The 23250-nt window shown below is 40.1% G+C and overlaps 2 protein-coding genes across 2 annotated transcripts; both read left to right on the top strand.

Moving 5' to 3' along the window:
- Nucleotides 1–142: 142 nt before the first annotated feature.
- LOC122530798 (cyclin-dependent kinase 5 activator 1) lies at nucleotides 143–20636 on the top strand. The gene is made up of 4 exons (XM_043658094.1): nucleotides 143–614; nucleotides 1289–1531; nucleotides 19704–20000; nucleotides 20392–20636. Exons 1-4 carry the CDS (start codon nucleotides 168–170, stop codon nucleotides 20485–20487), a joined length of 1083 nt encoding a protein of 360 aa, XP_043514029.1. The 5' UTR covers nucleotides 143–167; the 3' UTR covers nucleotides 20488–20636.
- A 39-nt stretch (nucleotides 20637–20675) lies between these two features.
- LOC122530805 (proteoglycan 4-like) lies at nucleotides 20676–22633 on the top strand. The gene is made up of 2 exons (XM_043658116.1): nucleotides 20676–20708; nucleotides 20804–22633. The coding sequence occupies exons 1-2, from the start codon at nucleotides 20676–20678 to the stop codon at nucleotides 22631–22633; spliced, it is 1863 nt and encodes a 620-aa protein (XP_043514051.1).
- Nucleotides 22634–23250: the final 617 nt, after the last annotated feature.

Raw genomic sequence — 23250 nt, 5'->3', positions numbered from 1 at the left:
AACAGACGCAAAATCCTGGCCACCCGACTCAAAACGTAAGTCGACAGAGTCAGAATCCCACTCATCAAGCGACGCAGACGCAACAACAGCCACAGGCACCATCTCAGCAGCAGCAGCAACAACAACAACAACAACAACAACTGCAACAAGAGAACCGACCCAGCAGCATGGGTACGGTGTTGTCGTTCAGTCCGCGTGACAGACGCGGTTCCGTGTATCCGCCAGCGGGACACCAACATCCCGCTGACTTCACGTTGAACAATTTCAATTACGAGCAGTTGAACAATGCAAAGAATCGGGAGAACAAGAGCGGCGTCGCTACGGTGGCGCCGGCGCCGCCCACGAATCATCCGCCTACGAACAATAACTCGTTGCAAAACAACAACATCAATCTGAACAACAACGACAACGCGAGAATCATATCGGAGAAGAACGCGCTCGAGAAGAACCTGAAGAAACACTCGTTGTTCATAAACGCGCTCTCGTGGAAGCGGTTCAGCACGTCGAACAACAACAAGAAGAAGCTCGACAATAAGAACAAGAATATCGGCTTCAGGCAGCCGCTCGATAATATACCCATCGTTGATAAGAACAAGAACATACAGACGCCTCAGGTGAGCCACGATCTTCGTTCTTTTACTCTCAAACCTCTTGAGAATCCTTGAGACTTTGGAATTCTTCTTTAATAACTCCGATTCTGCGATTGTCGTTGTTGAACGCGCGGCAAGGTATCGAAAGGTATCGAAAATCGATGTTACATTTCGGATTGTCAATTTCACAAATGTCAGACGATCGTTCTATAATTATTCCGTGTAATTTGCGACACGATCGTTCACGTGACGATCGCGGCAACGGTGGCCCATTTACGCGGAAGCGTCCAAGCGAACAAGCCTCGAATCGGCTCGGAAGTTTCGTGCAAAGAATGCCGAAGGTGCTTTGACCTCAGATACGATCGAAAGCCCGCGTCGATGTTTCCCCTTCGCGTATTTCACGCGCGTGTATGCCCTTCTCTCTTATTTCCTTTGACGAAATATTCTTGCAAGTGAAGCGTCAATTATTCGAAAGTTCAGCCCGCGTTACATAAACTCGTCAGAAATTCCGCTTGAAAATGGAAGCGACGTGGAATTATTTATCGTTCGCTAGACACGCCGCGAAATCTTTTTCCCTTTTTTTTTTTTTTTTTCTTTTTCTGCTCTCTGTCTCTTTCTTCCTCTTTCTCTCTGAAAGACAAATCCTCTGCCGCGAGTATCATTCTCACGGAGATTAATCCTCTATTACGCCGGAGCAGACGAAACCACCGGCGTCGAACAACAATCACACCACGCACAACCCGACGTGCGAGAAGCTCGTACAGAAGCCGTTACCCCCGAAGCCAAGGAAAACCGTGATCCAGGCCTCGACTTCGGAATTGCTCAAATGCCTCGGCGTCTTCCTACACAGGAAATGCACCCGTTTAAGAGACTTCCAGGCTGGCGACGCTGTCATGTGGCTGAGGACTGTCGACAGAAGCCTGCTGCTTCAAGGCTGGCAGGTGAGTCGTTGAGATTCAATTCAACTTCTTTAATAATTTCGTTTCAATTAAACAAGTAGAAGTTATTTAACACTGAAACTATCAAAGCGGTCAGAATGACCAATTTATAATTCTTCTGGCAATTAGAAATTTTATAGATGAGATTTAAAATGATCTTTTGTAAAAAGTAAAATGTTTTATCGTGAAGTTTTAGTTTAATGTAATTTTATACTTTGTTTCTCGATAATTCTAGCGTTAATATTATTATTTTTTATTTTACTTTTAAAAGTAAAATAAATGTGGTTCAAATCAATCTAAATACGTAATTTGCCTTCTGTTTGCAACTATGAGCAATATTTAATTGCTCGAATCTAATTGTAGGCTTATATACCTCTCAGTGGAGATGTAAAGTATCATATTGGATTTTTAATCATTTCGTTTCAACGGTGATAGAGTAACGTGGAAGTTATTTATGTATGTAACTTGTCTTGAACAATTTTAAACTTTTTTCAGTGTGATATATACATCATGTACGTCCCAGAGGAAGTGTAAAATATCTCTAGAAGTATAGATATTAAATTCTATTCAATCAAAGTTTGCTATCTTGATTAATATATACTCACTAAAAAGTTTCCTTGAAATGGATCGTGTAATTTGGCTTGTTATATTTAACTTTTAATTTTAATCCCAGCGGGGTAGAAATTTAATCCGTAGCAAAGTTTTAAAATAATGTTCTTTAAAATAACGTAAAGTAGAATTGCGTTCAGTTCAGAAATGTCAATATATCGATATCTCAGGAAGTATTCTCAGTATAAAGCAGTTCTTACGAACAATGTGTGGACTTGCTATCTCCGTTATCTCTGTTTTTATTCTGGAATTTTTTTTAAATTAATATTCTTCACTCTTAGATATCTACAATGAAAGAAATATTAAATCATTTATAAATCGAAAACCAAAAAATGGAACGATTTATTTGCAGAAAGAAATTATTTAACTTCTGGTGTAAATGGCATAATATCTTGTGAATTGATAATCGTATTTTTCTTCAAAAGTATAACTTCCATTCATCAGTAGGAAAGCAGTTTGTTCAAATAATTACAGCGGATTACTTTCAAACGAAGATTGAGAAATCAATTTATTTTAATAAATGCTACCTTTTCAAAATTTTTTTCCATCTTAAGAAATTTCATGGAGCCACGTCCTCCTTTACACTTTAATCAAACTCCTCCTTCAAGCGTCTCGAATGTCCTCATCATTTTTATTTGCTGTGTCAGTTAGTGGGGAAATTACTCGGAAATGAAATACTGGTTTAGCAAGAAATTACTCTTTCACGTTGCACCAGCATTGTTTCTCGCATCTCGCGCTTTAGTAAATTGCAATAAATTGAAATATATTGTAACGCAGTAATTACTTTTTAAATAGATTCAAGACAATCGAAGCTCGACTCAAATAATTCTATTTGATTACATCCTTCGAGCCTCTCGTACACTCTCGATTCTACGATCGTTGGAAGCATTTTGTCGGAATGAGAAGCAGTTTCGGTGTTTCCAAAAGCAACTCGATAACCAGGACGGCCAATTAATGATAACGCGATAATTAGTGTTTATTCCGAGCGTCGGCAGCAGTTCCAGCTTGAAGTTCATCGCGGTAACGAGTTAATTTAAGACAGACACCAAGCGATTCATCGTTAACGATCAAATTATACGTCGTTGTACCAGCTATATTGGCGCGAAGCGCGAGAAACGAGAGAAAGCTTCGGCAAGCATAGACGGCGATTGGAAACAGGCTTCCGCTGGCCTGGAAGATATTTGCTCCACGGCTCAGCCGAATCCTCATCGACATCCATTCGTCGCCGAGTCGATGCATACCGGGGTGGCGTGTGCTGAAAGAGGAGCGTCGCTGCCACTTAGGCGAAACGAGATCCGCCACGCGTCTGAACACTAAAGAGCACCCTCCACTCCTTTCCTATCGAAACTCTTGCGCTCCTTCTATCGTCGAAAACTGCTCCGTAGGGTGCATATCGCTGCGTGCGTACGCGAGGTCACCCACGGGAATACGATGGCTGCGTAATGAGAGCCACAGAGTCCGCGCGTTAGTCACAATATGTCACGGAGGGAATTAAACTTTCTTTTCTTTTCTTTTTTCTATTTTTTTTTTTTTTTCTTCCCCCTTTCGGAACGAAACGCCAGAGCTTCCATATGGTACTTGGCGGCGCGGTGAACTGTAGATACAAACCGTGGTATGCATTTGCATAAGAGCCGCGGCTATCTATCGATCAAGCGAAACTGGCTCGCGGTTTTCGAATTCGTTTCGATTCTCATCGTCGAATCTCGCGGTTCGTGCTCGATGCGGCCTATGCAAATTTTATGCCCCCTCGCGTGGCTCTCTAAGATCTCTGTTGCTTGGATTTCTGTTTCGGGTTGGATTACGCTTTCGACGGAGTAAGTCTGACTGAGTGTTTCCACTCGTTAACGAACTCGTTCGTACGTAGTAGAAAATGCGAAGTTTACGTCGTTCGTGGCAACGCGAAGTTGATTCTCGTGTCTGTCGGACGTGCCATTATTATCGCACGTTGCTTGAGACACCTTGAATAGAGGGGAATTCTATTTTATGCATTGTTGTTGGAAGTCGATGCAAGACGTTGAAAGCGCAAGGAATACCAATTCTTTCGTCGCCGGTGCACGCTGTCGTCGCGCGATGAATCGCGGGTGAAAGAATGGAATTGTCGATGATGGAGAACCTCTCTCGATATTGTTTCTCTGGAATAAAATTTCTCAGAGGCACGAAAGGGAGGGGGGGGGGAATAGCTGTGGATATCAAATTGGGTCAAGTACTTGGCATATAATTAAACAACGCCTTGAATCCATCGCTTGAATTTATCGTTTTTTATTTTCGCTTGCGAAACCGACACGAACGTTCTCCGATAACTCTGACCTGGGGGTTACCAATTGAACGACGAAAAGTCAATGAAACACAGTACGAATTCTATAATTTTGCCGAAACTTAGAACAACTTTTGGATTATAGAATTATTGAACCAAGCCATAGTTCTATTCCAGACTATTACTACTGTATATAGTTTCATTCAAAATTTATTTATTCGCTGTATTATTACATTGGCATTAAAAAAAAAACATTGTAAAAGAAGCAGAAAAGTAAAATATATCAAACAGAAATTTTTAAATTAAAACTTTCAAATTAAAATCCTCAGATTCTAAATTTACTCAGTTATTCAGATTATCGAGGGTCGTTTGATTTCTGCTATAACTTTGTCCGATTCGAATTTCAGGATTTATCCGTGAAATAACGTTTCATGAACAGGATTTGTAAAAAGTATATCATACATAACTAGTAGGTACTCCAATACATTTAATTAAGATACAAATTAAGATAATTCAAAGCAGTTGTTCGAGATAAGCAAGAAAATAAAACGGTGAATGATAAAGAAAGATTTATTAAATCGTTCCACGATCATATCACAAACAAAACACGTTCATACTTATCTACACTCATATAAATAATGAACGCTTTAATTTTAATTTTAAGTACAGTAGAGTGCTGATAGAGAGAAGTGTTTGTTCCAAAATATCCATTTTTCTTATATTAAATCTTATATATTCGAGCGAAGTTGAAAAACATTTCACTGCCAGTTTGAAAATGCTATTCTTATTATTTTCTTTTTTTATTATTAAATTTCCCAAGTTCTTTTATATGTATTGCCAAGTATCATTTTCGTACTTTAAACCGTCTTTTCTAAGTCAAGAAGACACATGTTCATTCTTTCTATTTGCCGTTTCAATTTGCGGAAAAACATTTGATCTTAGTTATAGCACGATGGAAACAAAAATATTAATCTTTCGATGTAATTACGTTTGGGTACGTCTTACATTTTCTGACATCTAAACACGACTGAAATCATTTAGATTTCAACGTACAAACATCCAAATTGTCGTCGTCACTCATTTAATCCCCGTTTTCCGCGAATTGATTGGCCGCAATCGAAATATTATTCTTTCGTGTGTGTGACATCTCGTTAGGAATGGTACGATTCCTTCGATCGTACCTTTTCTCTCGCGGCCACGAAGGTCACTATCGATTATCCAACTATCACGCAGCGTTGCGCTGGTTTTCGTGGAAAACCATTGTCGTTCTGCCCACGAAAACGATATTTACTCACCGTTGTAAGTGGTTTCTCCTCCGTCATCGGTGACGTTCACATCTCGGTTACCTTGGGAACAATTTCATCGCGCTCACATGAATTGGCCGGGTAATTTCCACCGATTACGTAAAACCGTATATCCACGTCTTCTTTTTTCTTCCTTTTTTTTTTTTTTTTTTTCTTTTATTTAACTTTTTTTCAATGTTTTTGCCCCCTTTTTAAAAACTTTTTTTTTTTTTACTTTATTGAACGTTGTTGCAACGTGTTTGCCCCCTTTATAAAAACTTTATTGTTATTTCTCATCCCTTTGTATCAAAATTTTCTGAACCCACTTTTACAGTGGACGTCATGCATACGTGACTTTGGCTGTTCAAATATTTATATATAGAAGTAAATAAAAAATATTTAATTTTATTAAAAGGAAATAGTTAAATTTAATAAAACATGTTACATTATCATGAGATACAATGTGTTTCGAAGTTTGCCAACGTGGACATTTAAGGATAAGAATAAAATGTCATGCAGCAAAAAGCCCATAAATACTTCACCAAGAAGCTGTAACAAAAATATGAAACATGAAGCTACAAATAAGTATTTGTTTGTCAATGCAGAATTCATATCGGAGTGGATCGAATTTCCATAAGTGAAAATCTGAATATGTAAGATCTAGTGTCGTAGGAAATCAGGAAAGTAGTTCTTTCCGATTAGTCCATAATTGGAATTGATCGTGTTTGTCACACTTCATATTTGTGTTATAATTTTTCTTTTTTTCTTTTTGCTATATGAACAGCCTATTCCTGAAGTTCAATGATGGTTGCAATAATTTCTGTACAATGATGATTGCAATAGTTTCTATGCAAATAATGTGTCTCTAGTCAGAGATTAATCCCGTCCAAGAAATTGTAAAACTTATTTTTGGATATCTACCCAAAATATATATGACCAAAAACGTATTAATTTATCTTCTCCAGTGAATGAATATAAAAATATCAAATTTCTTCAGAATTTAGTCGATAAATTAAAATTAAAACCAACGGATGAATAAACTTTAACTAACAAATAAAATCAGTGCCTCTAAAATCTGATGATTTCAATCTCTTGTTTTCCATTAAATATTTGAAACGTGCAGATAAACGTGCAAACTTTCGTGACTCACTGTATAGAACATTTATTACATTCTTGTTTGTCTTATCGCTCCTAAAGGTTAAAGCGTGATGTAACATAGTTTATTCTCCGTACGATTCTTTGCACGGGTCCAAATAGACCCAACATTAGCCGGGCGAAGATTAAACGACTTTCCACGTTGGTAAATTTAAACGTGTTTAAATCGTTTGCCTGATAAATTTTTCCTCGCCCTTCTCCACGAAACGAACACACACATCGAATCCTGTTTAACTTTTCACTCGAAAAAGTCGTGCATTAAAACGACTCTGTTCTAAGACCACTGCCACGATTATACACCGTTCTATCGTCGAACGATTCTGTGATTCTTTTATCGTCACCAGTCGAACGTCAACGAGAAAGAAGGGCGATGGTGGCAGAACACGGCGAGATTTCTAAAGTTGGACCTTCTATATTGGTAACACCTCGGAGATTCGACTGGAATATTCATTTAAAAGCGAGGCGCTAATCTAGTTTCAAAGGTTCGATCGAAATGCGTCATTTCCACAGGAATGCGCGGCCGCGCATTTCACGTCGAACTGTCAACATCGATCTTCGGATTCATCCCTGAAATGACATCGTCGATATTAAACGCGAAATTCTCCTCTTTCTTCCTTTCTGTCCATTAACACGTTCGCGATCGGCGAGGTTCCAAATATCGTCTCGAGTAATCGACGATACAGTGGAATAATAGCGATTTTTAATTTCCCCATTACCACGGGGCTGTTTTAAATAATTTTCTTTATCACACACTTCCAAGAGGTGCTTGACCATTGGCTTAAATATTACAATGCATTTCGAAAATGATTGAATTGAATAATAACTTATTTGGCTAGATCACATTTGAAGTGTAAATAATTACTTTATTCCAAGTACAATGCGCGCAAATCGTTTTTCTTATACTGTTACTTTTGTTTTTAATGGATGTTTACAGACCTACGATCCATTCTTTGAGTAAATTTGTCACATTCTTCTTATAAAATATTATAATTGAGTAGAAATTCACTCTATTTACTATTAATAAGGAGATTTGATCAAATTTAACTGTTTATCTTAATTAATTTTTTACCACTTTGTTGACCGAAAGGCAAATTAAATTGTTTTCAGTAAAATGAAGAACGAATTAAGTTTCAGGAGAATTGATGCGATTTTTATTAAGAAATTGTTACGAAGCATATATCAACAGCTGTATGAAATTATTTTTCTATTACATACCGATTGACGCATCGTTTGACGCAACTTTTACACGTTGACGCTTGTGTTTCTAGTATAATCATCTGTATTATTTTTACGTGATATTAAAATCGTTATACGATGCTCTAAAGACCTTATTCTGCAGTTCATTTTATTAATAGATCACCTTTTTTCGATTGCAATTCAAGAACTGTGAAACAACGTTGATCTTAATCAATGACGCAAACACGCGTCATCGATTACTGATTATGAGCAAAGATAATAAACGAGGCAGTGGCTGCGTCATCGGTCAGTGTATTAAATATTTATAAATTACGCCGTATTGCGGTTATTTGTGAAATTGAAATTTATATTTTTATTACATAAACGCGACTGAAGCTTTAGAAAATACACTTATAATTACACAATCTTTAATATAATAAAGAGTACCTGCCTTGAACATTGACATTCATCCTTTTGCACTTTTGCACTTTTAAGTGCATATGTTATACATATAATTTATATATATTTATACACATATTATATACATTCCAATGTATCGTGCATATATGTTCATCGTGTATGTATTTTTATATCTTCAAATCACAAGCACATTTATCAGATACATAAATCAGTTCTTTTAATTTTTCTTGAAAATATTTACTCTAATAAAACTTTAATAAACGATATAAAATTTTTAATTGTAAACTCTTGTTTTTTTTTTTTTTTTGTACGCTAGATTTTCATCTATAAGAATATTCAAATTTCTTCGTCGTTATTATTTCTACACGTCTCACAAATCATTCTACATATTCAGCTTATCAATATTCATTTTTTCATCCCGTTTAAAATACGAGAAAACGTGAAACTGCGAAATACCTTATTAATCATATTCCTAAGTGTCACAGCAGAAACTAAACGAGCAAACATTATCACATTGTCGTTAGCGACTTGATTTCGAGAACTTATACCTAATAACTCATTTCAATAATTTTCAATAATTCATTTAATGATCCATCTTGTGTATTTTTACATTCTTAAATTTCTTTAAATTTGTCACAATGTACATTGATCGAAATGCCAGCGAAAATCAATCGAATTTCAAACGAATTCTTAGAAACGCAGCAAACGATTTATTCTCAGTAGTCCCTCTGTGCAAAAGTCGACGAGATACGCGATAGTCCACGATGGCGGACGTTCGCGAGAGAAAGTAGCATTGATACTACGAGAGCGTGCAGTCTCGCAGACGTAAACCGGTAATAAGGGGTGGACTATCCGGAGCCCATCCACGCGCGTGTGTTTATTCGTCTGAACGAGTATACAGCGTGTAGGCAAATATACTTAAAGCGGTGGCTTCTGCTGTCCGGAGGACCTCTTTAGCGATCATCGCTACCCTGCTTTCCAACCCCAAATCCTGCTATCCCTTGGCTCGAACGTCGAGCACTCGTCGGTCCCTCGCACGAGCGTTGGATTTGATTTCTTAGCTGCTTCTCCTTATTATATTCAACATCTATCCGCCTAACGTCACACACGCCAGCAAAATTATCAGCGGGACAATTATTTTTAGTTCGACGCTCGGTCATTACGTTATCATCCACCCATTCCTCGTCACCTAGTTTCCAACACGGGCTCTCTATAATAAACTGACTAAAATCCTTTTATAGCTAAAGCTCGACGCTTTTCTCCATTCCCTAGTTCGTCCCCCATGCGGCACTAATTCGCACGTAGTGCGCGAACGACGCGTATACATGTGTGTCTTCCTTTTTTTTTTTTTTTTTCCCTCCCTTGGCCAGAAATTGGAACACCGCGCGGTTAATTATAAAGAACGGCCGCGAATCGATGGTTAGCGATGGGCGGGCTATCGGAGGGGAGGGGTGGGTCGAGGCGCCACAGGAAAAAAATGTGTGCAGCAATGTGCAGCATCGGGGAAAAACCGCGTGTCGAGGGTGGAAGGGGGTCAAGGGTCGCGTGCGTGTAGCGGCAACGTCGCAGAGCCGCCCCTTCTTAACCAGAGTTCCCGTGCCTTGTAGAAATATGCGAGGGGGGGACCTCGGCTTAGGGGCGTTCACCCTTCGGTTTTAATTGCAAAGGGGGAGACGACCTCTTCTCCGAATCCCAGAGCTTCTTACCCTTCGAAACAAGGAGCCAACTGGAGGGAAAGGGGATTGCTTAACAAAAAAAAAAAGAAGAAAAATCGCAGCTTTCGCTCGTCACCCGTTGGTTTATCGAAACGATGCAACCACGTCACCCTACTTTCAGAGACTAGGATGTTTCACGGGGGCAGGAATCTCTGCAACGAGGGTGCATCCTCGATAATAAAGTGAGGAGGCTAGAATTTCACGTGTCGTCGAATGTTGCTCGTTACTCGGTGAATTTTCTTTCCAAGTTCGACGAATGCACTTACGGCGAAGTAAGCTGGATGTTCGGACGGATCGTGGCTGCGTCGAATTATCGAAAGCCCTCCACCTCCCCTTTCCCCCCCGATAGTGTTACGTAAAAGTTGCCTTTTATCGATCACCCGCGGCGAAACCGAATCGCTACTATTATTAAATATCGGACGAAAATTTCTCCTTTATCGGCTAGGGCTGGAAAATCGTTCGTCTATAAAAAAAAAAAAATGATCAGCTGAAACATAGTTTTTATTGATGCACGAATATACACGAGCGCTTCGTAGGGAAAACATTTGAAGAGGACGAAAGAGGGGGAAGAAGCTTATCCTGGTAATTTCTCTAAAAATAATTCAACACTCGTTAAAGGTGTTGCTATTTTCGTCCGAAAAGTTCGATAGCCGGGGCGTTTCACAAAGGCGATTACTGCATAATTACTCGTGATTCGCGGTGACTTTGACGCAAGTGGGGCAATCAGATGCCCTGAATAATTTTCCATCGTGCTTTCTGCCACTTCTCCTTGCGGATGCCACTTAACTTGACGTAAAGTGGCGCGCATAACAACGACGGTCGTCGAAGCGACGACCGTAATGGCGGAATACACTTTCTCAGAAATTACGCCACGTAACGTACGAAACAGAGCAGAAAGAAGCAAAAGCCAGATTATTGGGAAACAACCAATGGACGATGATTGTAATTTTCAATTTTTCTAACCCTCGTCCGTCTCTCGTGCGTCAGTTTGACATATTTCTCTTGTAAAACGTTGTACTATTCTGCAACATGTAAACACAGGTACAGAAATGCACATTCTGTAACATCTATTCTTTCAAGATATGGCAAGATATATTTTTGACTTTTTTTGATAAGAAAATATACCGCCAGAGTTGGAAATTATTATTCGTTTTCAAGTTTCTTGAATTGACAGTATGTTGTCTCCTAATTACGCATTTACGAAACTGGAGGTATCGTGGTACGAAATTAGAAAAAGCAACATTACCATAAATTTATACGTAAATTTACGAATATTTATGAAACTTATATTTAAATTACCATATACGAATATCTGTGCGTAAGAGTAAGGTTTGTATGAATCTTACACGCAATTGAATACAAATTTATTATTATATAATGTTATATAATAATAAAACAAATCTGCAAACTTGACTACTTGTCTTTCCATTATAGGTATTAATTTTTTATCATTTTGACACTAAAGGACGGATTAAGTTTAAAAGATGTAGGATAAGGGGTTAAAGTTATTATTCCATTTTTAATGAGCCGGAAGAACTTTCGAAGATTCAGAAACTTTGTTCGATTTTTTGATTTGTTTTTTGATGCTTTATATTCGACGTGACGTCGTACACTAATAATATTATACGCTACTTCGTGCACGTAACGCAGAAAAACATGCTCCTCTCGCACTGAGGTTTCTATACGGCGATGGAAAACCGCAAATCGATCGCGCACGTGCTCAAATCTAATCAGTCAAGGGTGACACACGCAGCTCGCCCTAGAAACACACTCGTGGCGAGGGCGTCGACAGATTTCGCGCATTTGATGCATTCAATGATGAATTTGATGTCTCCATAAAACATGGAAACAGAAACAAATTATTATCAATATAATTATTTTATTTAATTTACTTTGTTCATTTTGTGTCGAATAAAAATAAAGTAAACAGTATACAGAATTAAATATTTCACAACCAAAAAAGAAACCATTGAAATATAGAGTTTCGAAAGAAACAATAATTCTTAAGTAAATAAATGTTTCACTCAAAGAATATTGAAATCGTAATTGATTACATTTACAGCTAAAGCTCGTATTTATATAGATTCATAAACTGCATAAAAGAATTTATTTTATTCAAAAAATGAAGAATGCTTGAAATTTCTGAGCATTTGTAGTAAATATAAAGACTTAACTAGTGAACAACATGAATTAACCATTTGTTTCGTTAAAACGAACTGACGATCCTTGAAATATTAATTGAAATCGTACATTAACATCTATCGAGAAGATTATATTAAAACTAAACACAATTCCAGTACCAACGAGAAATTAAATAATCGAGCTTGCTTTATTATTGTCGCGTAATCTTCTTTTATCGAAAGATACTCGATTTTTCGAGAAAAGTTGATATTCTAAAATGGATTCTAGCGATCGATCGATCGATCGATACCGATTTAACGTCGATAGAATAATTGGAAATCCACTCGCGAATTGGCTCGTTTGTGAAAAAGCACGTGAGCACGGAAGCAAGTTTGACGATCGCGAAACGTCGAGGCAGGAGCAACACGTAGACCGTTTAAGTTCGAACGTTAATCCACTTTGTCTAGACGGTAAATAGAAGAAGCTTGAACGTCATTGCGGAGAATCTCGTTAAAGGGAAACCATACACCGATAGAATCGTTTTCCGTGTTCACAATGTGGCCGACTCGTGACGAACAAAGGGAAATCACACGTGTAAGATAGCCTATCTTATTCTTTGTCAACAGGAAGCCAAATAAACCGATCCCGGATTCTATCCGGTACATCGTGCGTTCACGTGTCTGATTATCCTTGAATTATCTTCCTGTATGCACCGCTTGCACAATCGCAATCATATCGCGAGCTTCTCCGAAGCCAAAGTGATCAACCTCACATTTTACGAGCTTCACAATTTCGTTATCCAGGCACGCGATTAGTTCTCGAAAAAAAAAAAAAAAAAGGAAAAAGAAGATAACGTAACTCACTTTCCAGTAAGTTCCGAGGCAAATTTGAAGAAATAATACCTTTATTTTTCAATTTTGAGTTGGCAATTGATATAAATATTGTTGGACAGTATTTTCGGTCAGTAAATCTTGAACAAGTCGGTAGATTTGTCACTATTTTGTGTTCGTAGAAAATTGAAAAGTGCAAAGTTGCACGAAATGAATACGTGGGGAAACGTATAAAATATATTCAATATGGTAAAGTTTGCGTATAATATGATATTGCGGTTCTTTCTAACAATATTTGATACGTAAAACAATTTTCTAGTTACTATATTTTAATATTAATTTGTACGAAATATGAAGATAAAAATTTATTTATTAATAATTTTATAGAATTAATTAATTATTACATACATAATTAATTTTCCCTCCACATATAGTGTACAGTGCTCTTCATAGTATTCTCTGTCTTGGAAACTATAATAATTACGCAAATATTTATGAAATAATTTTGAATATTAGGGATTGAATATTGACAAAAATATTTCTAGAAAAGACTCGATCATCTTAATTTTTTATTAAGAAAACAATGTCTATAAACTTCCCCGTTTCCAGTCTTCTTCTTATACTTTTTTATTCTTCTGTCACTGTCTTTAAAGATATACCGTCTGAATCCTTAGATCAATATCCAGACTTAATAATCCTACGAACAAATCACTTTTAAATGCTTCGGACCATCCAGCTAATCAGATCTTATATATTAATGCGTACATATACGTACACTAATTATACATAAGTCAATTTTCCTTGCTGCTAGTTAGTCGTTCGTATATTAAAACATTAACGAAACAATGTCACTCGCGAGAAAAGTATCAGAAATCCGAATCTCGCAAAAAATTTGCGAGGATCTAGATTAAAAAAAAAAAAAGAAACCTAGCCGAGCGAGTGTTGATACTTGTTCAAATGCTCGTCAGTGGCGGCATTGAATTCAATTAGACCAAAGTGAGTGGGATGGGTCCCTTGAAATACGTTCTAACATCAAAGAGGCACTTTCGTTCAGGTGACTGCGACCTCGCGTTGATTGCAGTTAAAAGCGTTGCACCTGGTCGAATTTCTGGTCAGTCGAATTAAAGGCTCGTCTCTCGTACGTGCAGAGCCTCGGGAATTCAATTAGGACTGTTGGATCTTCGGTAAGCTGATGAAAAACGCGGCTGCAGAGGTCCGTGTAGGGATGCAGGCCGCTCACCCCAGGCAAATATCGACCGAGCGAGCGAGTATATACCACCAGGCTGGATGGTAGCGTGTTCTCTCTGTGTGTCGACGTTTTTCCAACCCTCGGAACGCTTTGCCATCGAGCCACCGTTACAGCCGAGAGCTCTGCGAGCTCTGTGAGTCGACCAAGACACGTGGAAACACCATGGACCACGTATACGCGGGGCACATGCCTTGGCGAGGTGTTTATTTTAAAAATAAATCGCGCCTCCTTTGCCGTGCGGTCGTGTTCTTTACATCCCCCGTGCTTCAGCCTCCGACACAGGCTGCCAATTAATATCGAAAGCTATTATCTGTCCTGAAAAACGGAAATAGCCGGACTAATAATACAGCGCGGAGCGCGATGTTTTGTAACTTGCCCTTCTTCTTCTTCTTCTTCTCTTTTTTTTTTTTTTTGCACAAGTTCGCGCGGCGAACCTTCTACTCTTTAGAGTGGTTTACCTGCTAGATATAGATATCGGCTCCTTTTCCTTTCCTTTGCTGACTTCCACCGGCTCTTTACTTTCTTTTCACCACTGGCGCGAATCTTCTTCTTTTCCTCCTTTGTGACGTGCAGCACAACATCGTCACGACACTTTGTACGATCCAACTGTTACGATTCGAGGAATTTTCACTTATTCAAGTCTCTGTTAATAAGTATTTCTTTCGGTAATGAGCTTCGTCACTGTGGACGTAAAGTTTTTTTCCTTCCAAAATTGACGAAATTGCTCCTCGACTTGACATCTTTCGATTATTTTTGCTTTCTGATGCAACGGAAATATCTGCATTTCATTATTTGCATTCCCAGGGGAAATATTTACATCGAATAACAAAGTGATTTGCCAAAACGAAAACATATTTTTCGTACTATATGACCGAGATGTAAAAACTAACTAGACTAAAGAGGAATTACGTTGCGAAATTGTTGCTTATCCCCTTTAGACTCCAGAGTTAACAACTTTCGATTGTCTTTTGTTTTCCAATGTGATGAAAATATTCGCATTTCGTTCTTTACATTCCAGGGAAAATATATGCATTGAATAATAAAGTTTACATTAAATATTTCCCAGTGCTACACGACTGGACGATTAAAGAACTAAAAAAATTTGGTACCAAGACGAAAAGTAAAAACTTAATTTTTTCCCCTGCAAAAAAATTAATTTACCTAGAATTTTCAAACAACCTTCGCATAATTGTCGAACGAAACCACCTGCTAAGATTCTCAAAAGCGTTATCTAGAATCTAACAAAATTATCTATTTAAATTTATACAGTACAATTCACACAAACATTTCCGCAAAAATTTTCGCATCGCTCGAACAAAATTCACATCGGGTTACATCCGACTGTTGGCATTGAGCCGTGTAACGCGCGCGTTTGCAACGTGCTTGTACAAGAAACGACGATGCTTAGCGATGGTGCAACAATCGGCGGCCGAGCGATAACGCAAAATCGCTGCCAGCCAAGAGGAAACGCGTATAGTATCGGGAGCATCGATCCTGCCAGGTCACCGCGGGGCCTCACCGTCATCGGTGCATCCACATGTGCAAGAAAACCGCCTCTCTGCACGGCGTTGAACCCTCGCCGATCGAAAGAGCCGCCCCGCCTGTGATCACCGCCGTACGTTTTAATTATCACAAAGCATTCGTTGTAATTGGTGGACGACTCAAGGGTGCGGCGGCGGATTGCTCCAAGGGTCAAAGACTCGTTCCGCTTTGAATATGAAATCGGCAATCGGTGTGTGAGACAGATGCACATGCGTCTGCAGGATGTTCCAATAATTATGATGCTATCAGGGAGGGATGATCGAAGGGAAATGAAGGGACGCGAAATTTGGTTTTTTTTTTTTTTCTTTTTCGTTCTGTTCTCGAGGGAATAGTCGATTTTTAATGTTCTTCGGCAGTTGGAAGTGGAGGCAGGTCGAAGAAGCGAGCGAAGAGAATTTAGTCGGATCCCCATAATTCCCCATAACTCATGTAGTCTGCAATTATATTCAAACTACCACGCTACTAGTTCTATTTTAGGCTTATTGTTAGCTCTGAATCGAAACTGAAGTCGCGAAATAATACCGATTCGCAAGAATCGTGGAAAATAATACTATTAAATGTGTTGCGGTGTTTATGACTGAATGCACCTGTTAGCTTTAGCTTTCTTATACCCTTTCGCGCTCCACATACACATGTCAAGTATATACCTATGGACACGGCGATAATATTGACGTAAAGGACGTATCGACGAAACGTTAATCGCACGTGATTCACTCGCTATTTTCACCATTCACCATTGGAAACATACGTATATACAGGCGTGTCTCGGTGTGGTTGCGCACATATTTACAAATTAGATGTATACACGAGCGCACGTGAAACGAATGCAGCTGCACGATTGTCGGGATCCTTTGTACACGCGTTAAAGCCAACGGACAAGCAGCCGGTGAGTTTTAGAGCACTCGACGAGCCAATGCACTTTGCCTGTGCACTCTCGGGCCGGGTCGACCTACGCGCCGCGTCCTAATTCGCTAATGACTCGGAGGACTCGGTTTCTAGAGCAAGGAGACCGCCGTTGGTGTAGGACAGCTGATAAAAGCGGCTCCGCCGCGATCGCTAACATTTAACATGCTATGAACTGAAATAGACGTGTAGGTTCTAATTACGCGATATTAACACCTTCGTTTATGCATGTAGGTAAATTGTCTTGTGTCTTAGAGAGTGTCAAAGAGGTATTGGCACACCTATCTTTACTGCAACGTGTTTATGAGAACGGGCGGTACATCTGCTTGCTACGTACAAAAGTAACATGCACAGTAGCAATTTCCAGTACAGAGTTATTCCAGTCGTGCAATAATAATAAAAATTCGAGAATCGAAAAGATATTCTTGCTAATGTTCACAAATAAAGCAGAAGAGAAACCCTTTGTGAATTATCAAAATCTAATTCGATCAAATCAACAAGAGTTAGATATTATTAAATGTTTTACTTATATAAAATAATATAATATTAATCTTAATTAATCTTAATATTATACTTATTGATATAATATTATATTAATCTTATTAATATTAATAAGATTAATAAGATTATTGTTAATATTAACAATAATCTATAATATTAATCTTATTAATATTATATTAACAATAATCTATAATATTAATCTTATTAATATTATATTAGCAATAATCTATAATATTAATCTTATTAATATAATATTAACACTAACCTATAATATTAATCTTATTAATATAATATTATACTTATTAATATAATATTAATCTTAATTAAACTTAATTTCTGCCTTTTTGTTAAAATTTTCTTTTTCATAAAAGTGAAATATTGTTGTATGATGTGCGCAGAGATTATGGATTTATATTTCACGTCCTAAATCGAACCTCATCGTATAGAATAAACTTCACTTTCCTCCGCTTAATATTTACTCCAATAAACACAATTTTGTCACGTAATGCACAAAGATTGTAGATTCATCTTTGAACACCCAAAATTAACCTCGTCATACAGAATAAACTTCGTTCCCATCCAATTCATAGTAACACTCTATCTAAATACGCATCTTCCAATCTATTTCCCTATCTGGAAATACAGATTGGGAAATTTCGATAAAATACATAGAGCAGAAAGATAGAAACTTTCTGTTTCTACGACAATAAGCGAATTGGAGAATGCAGCTGTAAATTCCTCTTTCGAGTCCCGAAAATTGAACCCATGAAATCAGAACAAACTTCGGTCCCATCAATTTCGTAGTAACACTCTATCTAAATGTATACGTGTCTCAACACAAGAGTCTGCAGATTCATCGTGGAATCTCCAAACGCAGATTCATTTCTGCAGAATGAATTTTGTTCACCTCCGTTACAGTAGTTCACTGCGTCATAGCTTTTCGTTTGTTAACAATAAGCGAATCGCGAAATATTGTTCGCCGGCGAAGGCCTCGATGAAACGAAGACCCTTTGGAATCGAAGTATCGACCGCGTCGAGTGTCACAATGCCGATTGCAATTTCGCAAGCATGGCACGTAATGCGACACTGCGCGTGAATCATCCCTTTTCGACGGTGTACGAGTATCGTCTGCGCACTGTCGGCCAAGAAGAAGCTCTTCGCGTCACCTGAACGCGCGGGGGGTTGCGCTCCCCTGCGCTAGACTATGCATCGAATATCCTTGTAGCCCCCCCTGTACTCGTAGGAATTCGATTTCGTTCCATTATCCCCATTCGGTCGATGCTTTCACCTCCGATAACTCGGATAAACACTGGTTTTTCTATGCAAGAGCCGGGAAAAATAAATAATGCAGTGGAGCTTTGTTTGTAGAAAGCCAGTTAATGATGATGAGCTTCGAATATAAGGAATTGAGCAATTCCTCTGTTATCCTTCTACCCGTCTATCATCTTCTGTCATTCTGAACAAATAAGACTAGGACACGGAGAAAGTTAGAACTCTTCGCGATGTGTTTAGATAATCAAAGTTTTCTACTTTATTAATCCTCAAACAGCGGATGATTTTAGCAACGTGTAGGACAAATATTGGCTTCAAATGCTTCTTATATTGGCATATATTGGAATACATATATAAACGTTTCTTTCTCAGAGATTACAGTTATATTAATTATTATTGTCACTGGATAACGGTTTTTTTATGTAAATTTGTTGAGAATATAATTAAAAATGTAGTAAGAAATCACTTTACATACCAACTATTACAGGAAGCACTATGCTAGATATTTTACATGTTTTTCCACGTGCATCTTGTGCGATTTTGCATCTCTTTCCAAATTTTCCACAAGTGCACAAAAACTTGCAATGTAATTATCACGAATTCATTATTAACAGTAAGGATAAAAAATGTAGAGGCAGTACGAGAAAATTTTTATTAAAAGAATAGATATAATAAAATAAATGAATATTTAGAACAATAATATTTAATAATATTTATTACAACATCATCGCTAGAGTAAAGGAATTTATACGCGAGAATGCAGATGTAAATTATATGTACGGTAGAGAGTTAACTATAATCTTCTCTTGGGGAGCTGCCAAAAAAAGTCTAATTGACGAGAGAAGAAACTGTCCTATTTACAGATCAAGTCCATGTAATACTAATAGCGTGTAAAGATGTGAAAAGTATCAAGCTAAAATCAAGTAATTAAAACAATCAGTGTAATTACTTGCAACAGTTTGAAAATAAGTATTGGATCATATAATAAAGTTCAGACGAGATTGCAAATTTTCGATCTAGACTCGACAGTTTCCCGACACAATTTTTTCCATGAAATAATGTTCCGTTTGATGAAATTTATTTCGTAATTGTGTATGAATAAAACTGATTGAGCGTTGGCACTAACGTGAAGCATTTCTCAACAGGATGTCGCATTCATCAATCCCGCCAACGTTGTGTTCATTTATATGCTGGTGAGAGAGCTGGTGGACGGAGACGAGGCTTCCGAGAGGGAACTCCAGGCGACAGTGTTAACGTGCCTGTATTTGAGCTACAGCTACATGGGTAACGAGATCAGCTACCCGTTGAAACCGTTCCTCATCGAGGACAGCAAGGACAAATTCTGGGATAGGTGCCTGTTGATCGTCAATCGACTGAGCTCCGAGATGTTGCGGATTAACAGCGAACCTGGATTCTTCACGGAGGTCTTCACTGAACTGAAGGTTCGTTACAATTCACCTTATCAATTCATCCTCAAAAATTTACCTCTTCGTTGACTTCAAATCTATTGCCGAGACATCAAAAACTATTCATCAAAACAGTCAATATAAAAATTATTGACAAGTTTTGTTTTGTTATTTACACGTTAATTAAACAGATACACGTTATATATTAATACTACAAGGACTGGCTTATTACTTTCGTCAGAAATCGACGTATATTTAAACTTATTATAATACACTTCTCGACGATTGTAATAAGTTGATGACGTCGCCGATAAATTTACTACTTTCAACATTTTTCAAATTCTATTGCTACATTTATATTTTCTAAATTATTGTAATTATATGAATCTTAATTGAGCTACGTAAAACTGAAATGAATGAAACACAGGCCTGCGGAACTGGCGATCGGGGTAGTCTGCCTGGTACCGGCCTCGAGCGGAGCCTCGTCGTCTCCGGAGTCGCGGTACCCACCAAGGCGGCTTGACGGAGCTACACACACTTGCTGGTGCGCATCGACAGGCACGGCTGCGACGTCACGACACTCTGACGACGGCCGTCGCGACGACGAGGAGCTGCCCCCGCAGCTTGACCCCTCCGCATCGACCTCGACCTCGACGTTGCATCGACAACCTCATCAGCATCATCATCATCATCATCGACCTAGCCGCGACGATGGGGAACCGAGCGGACGATGTCCGTCCTGTGGTCAGAGGCGGCGCGAAGAGATCTTTTACACCATCGAGGATCTGGACGCGATCGAGCCAGCGCCTCTCGAGTCCCAGAGAACGCCAACGTCCCAGAGGATCTGCAGTTGCGACACGTCGGTCGACGCGACGACAGACAGAGATCGCGCTGATCTACGCAAATATCACAGCGTCGATCCGAGATGGGCCGACGGCAGTTTCTTCTCCCCGGACGACGCGATCTGGGATTTGAAGAAGCGCGCCAGCGAGGGGACCGAGTTTCGATGGGCTTTGCACACGTCCAACACCGATCTGGACCTAGCGAAGAAGACCAGATGCAGCTGCCACAGTCTGACACCGGAGGAGAAGAAGCCGCACGACATCCAACGTGGCGATCTCAGGAAGCACCATAGCGCAGAGACGGACAAATGGTCGGTCAAGCCGGATTACTTGAAAACGCCGATGCACGATCTGAGGAAGCACAGCAGCGACGACACCAGAATGGCCAGAGAAGCCAGATGGCTGCAAGTCCCGGATGTGTTGCCGAATCCAAAACCGAGGTGCACCTGTCCGAAGTCGAAGATCTTGGCACCTTCGCCGCCTTCGGAACCGAAGGAGCCGCCAGAGCCGGAGAAACCGACGATACAAGAGCCGGAGAGGAAGCTGTACCATTCTGCGTCGCTGACTGTGGAACGTAAAGAAGAACGGGTCGCGCAGTTAGCACCGGAGAAACCGGAACTGAAGAAGCACGTCAGCGAGGACACAAGGCTAGTGAGGACAGAGAGGATCAGGGAGAGGCCGAAGCTGGAACGATCCCATGCGAGAGTCGACAGTCAAACGTCGAAGAAATGGGGCGCGAAGGAGAAGGTGACCAGCCCGGACGAAGTGAAGAAACCTCGGCCCAAGTGGGCGATGAAGCCGCATTTCTCTCTGCCCGAGAAGAAAGAGTCGAAATGGAGGAGCCAAGACTCCACGGAGGGGTTCAAGAGCAAGAGCTTGAAGGAACGACCCAAGTACAGCATTCGAAGGAGCATGTCACCGGAGCCGGATCCTCGACAGATGACCAAGCTGGAGAACAGGGTCGTTCGAAGATTGATCTCTCCGGAGATTACGATCACGGACGCCAAGTGGGCACCGTACGAGGACGCGTCGCCTCTGCCGACGATCGGGATCAAGAAACGGGAGCCAAAGCACATCAGCGAGATCAAGTGGACACCTTACGACGGTTCACCGTCGGCTGATCGTGGCGATAGCTTCGCGATTCAAGAGCCGGAGGAGCCGAAATCCTGGTCGCCCTTTCACAACGTAACGCCCACTCATCATCCACCGCCGGAGGCGACGCCGTGCAAAAGCGACGACGAGGATTTCCGATGGCGGATTCTCAACCAAGTATCCGCGTTTCCGCTCTATCAAGGCGCCTGGAAGGACGAATCACCGGAGCGAACTCCACCGAAGAAGATACAGTCTCCGGTCGACTTGTCACCGCCGATCTGGTCGCCTCTGGTTCCTACCACTCCCGTGAAGAGACAGCGATCGCAGCAACAGCAGTATTCTCCGCAGCCTGTTCAGAGGAAGAGCATCGTGAAGAGCCGCGGCTTGTCGAAAAAAAAAGCCATGAGAGCTAGGTCAGAGAGTGTCCATCCCGATAGCGAGGGCGACAGACTGGCGCCGCCTACCGTGATCGTCCGCGCGGCTAGCGAGGAAGCAAAGGGCCGACAGAGGCCGCAGTTGACGAGATCGAAGGCATTGTTAGAGGTCCCCGTGACGATGGGGATCACCAAGAGATCGTTAAGCGAGGAGGTGCCCCGCATGCGTGCTCGTGAACGGGCACGTGCTCCTCACAGAGCTCGCAGCGAAGAGGCGCCGAAATACGAGGACCCGTGGTTTGCTAACGACAGCTTGGACGCCGAGGCGCCCGAATTGCGGGAATACGTGACGACAGTTTAAATAGGGGACGGTAGAAAACGATTGACGGTACTCGAAATCGAAGCGAAGGTATTTTATAATTAATTTCGCCCCTCCGTTGTTGTCCGCACGATGGGAACGAGGGGCGGCGTTTCCTCGTGGTTAGCTCGCTTAGACGTTTTGTACCGGTGTAGAGAGAAAAAAAAAACCAAAAAAAAAAAAAAAAAACGAAAAAAGAAAAAAATAGGAGATTTGCGCGTGCAACTACGATGACAAAGTTATTTTCGCCTCCGAGCCCGTTCACTTTGTTCAATTGCTGCTTCTGCTTCACTCATCGTCGCCGCGTGATGATTCAGTAGCTGAGGATCGTACAGAGACCGTGGATTCATGGGAGCGAACAATGGCGAGGAAGGGATATTATCCATCGGGGAAGGACAAACCGACGAGAAGGTGAAGATGATGAGAAAACAAGAATCTCGTGACGACTATCCACGCTGGCATAATTCCACATCGTTGGCCTACGAAACGAAGACTACGAATCGATAAATTTCAAGCGTACACCGAAAGAATAAAGGAAATGGTAGTAGTTGAAAAGTCAACGATTCTTTCTATGAAAAAGAAGGAAAAAAAAAAGAGAAAAGCCAAAAAGAGATGAGGGG

The sequence above is a fragment of the Frieseomelitta varia genome, unplaced genomic scaffold (genome assembly GCF_011392965.1).
Source record: "Frieseomelitta varia isolate USP_RPSP 00005682 unplaced genomic scaffold, Fvar_1.2 scaffold_354, whole genome shotgun sequence".
Classification (NCBI taxonomy): Eukaryota; Metazoa; Arthropoda; class Insecta; order Hymenoptera; family Apidae; genus Frieseomelitta; species Frieseomelitta varia.
The sequence above is the reverse complement of the archived record's forward strand: the minus strand, read 5'-3'. Positions and strand labels throughout refer to the sequence as shown.

What these genes read in the sequence shown, in the direction of transcription:
- LOC122530798 (XM_043658094.1), top strand. Translation starts at nt 168, where the DNA reads ATGGGTACGGTGTTGTCGTTCAGTCCGCGTGACAGACGCGGTTCCGTG. An exon ending in AGAACATACAGACGCCTCAG is followed by an intron (nt 615 to 1,288) that starts GTGAGCCACGAT and finishes ACGCCGGAGCAG; the next exon opens with ACGAAACCACCGGCGTCGAA. An exon ending in AGGTCTTCACTGAACTGAAG is followed by an intron (nt 20,001 to 20,391) that starts GTTCGTTACAAT and finishes AATGAAACACAG; the next exon opens with GCCTGCGGAACTGGCGATCG.
- LOC122530805 (XM_043658116.1), top strand. Translation starts at nt 20,676, where the DNA reads ATGGGGAACCGAGCGGACGATGTCCGTCCTGTG. An exon ending in CGGACGATGTCCGTCCTGTG is followed by an intron (nt 20,709 to 20,803) that starts GTCAGAGGCGGC and finishes CCAACGTCCCAG; the next exon opens with AGGATCTGCAGTTGCGACAC.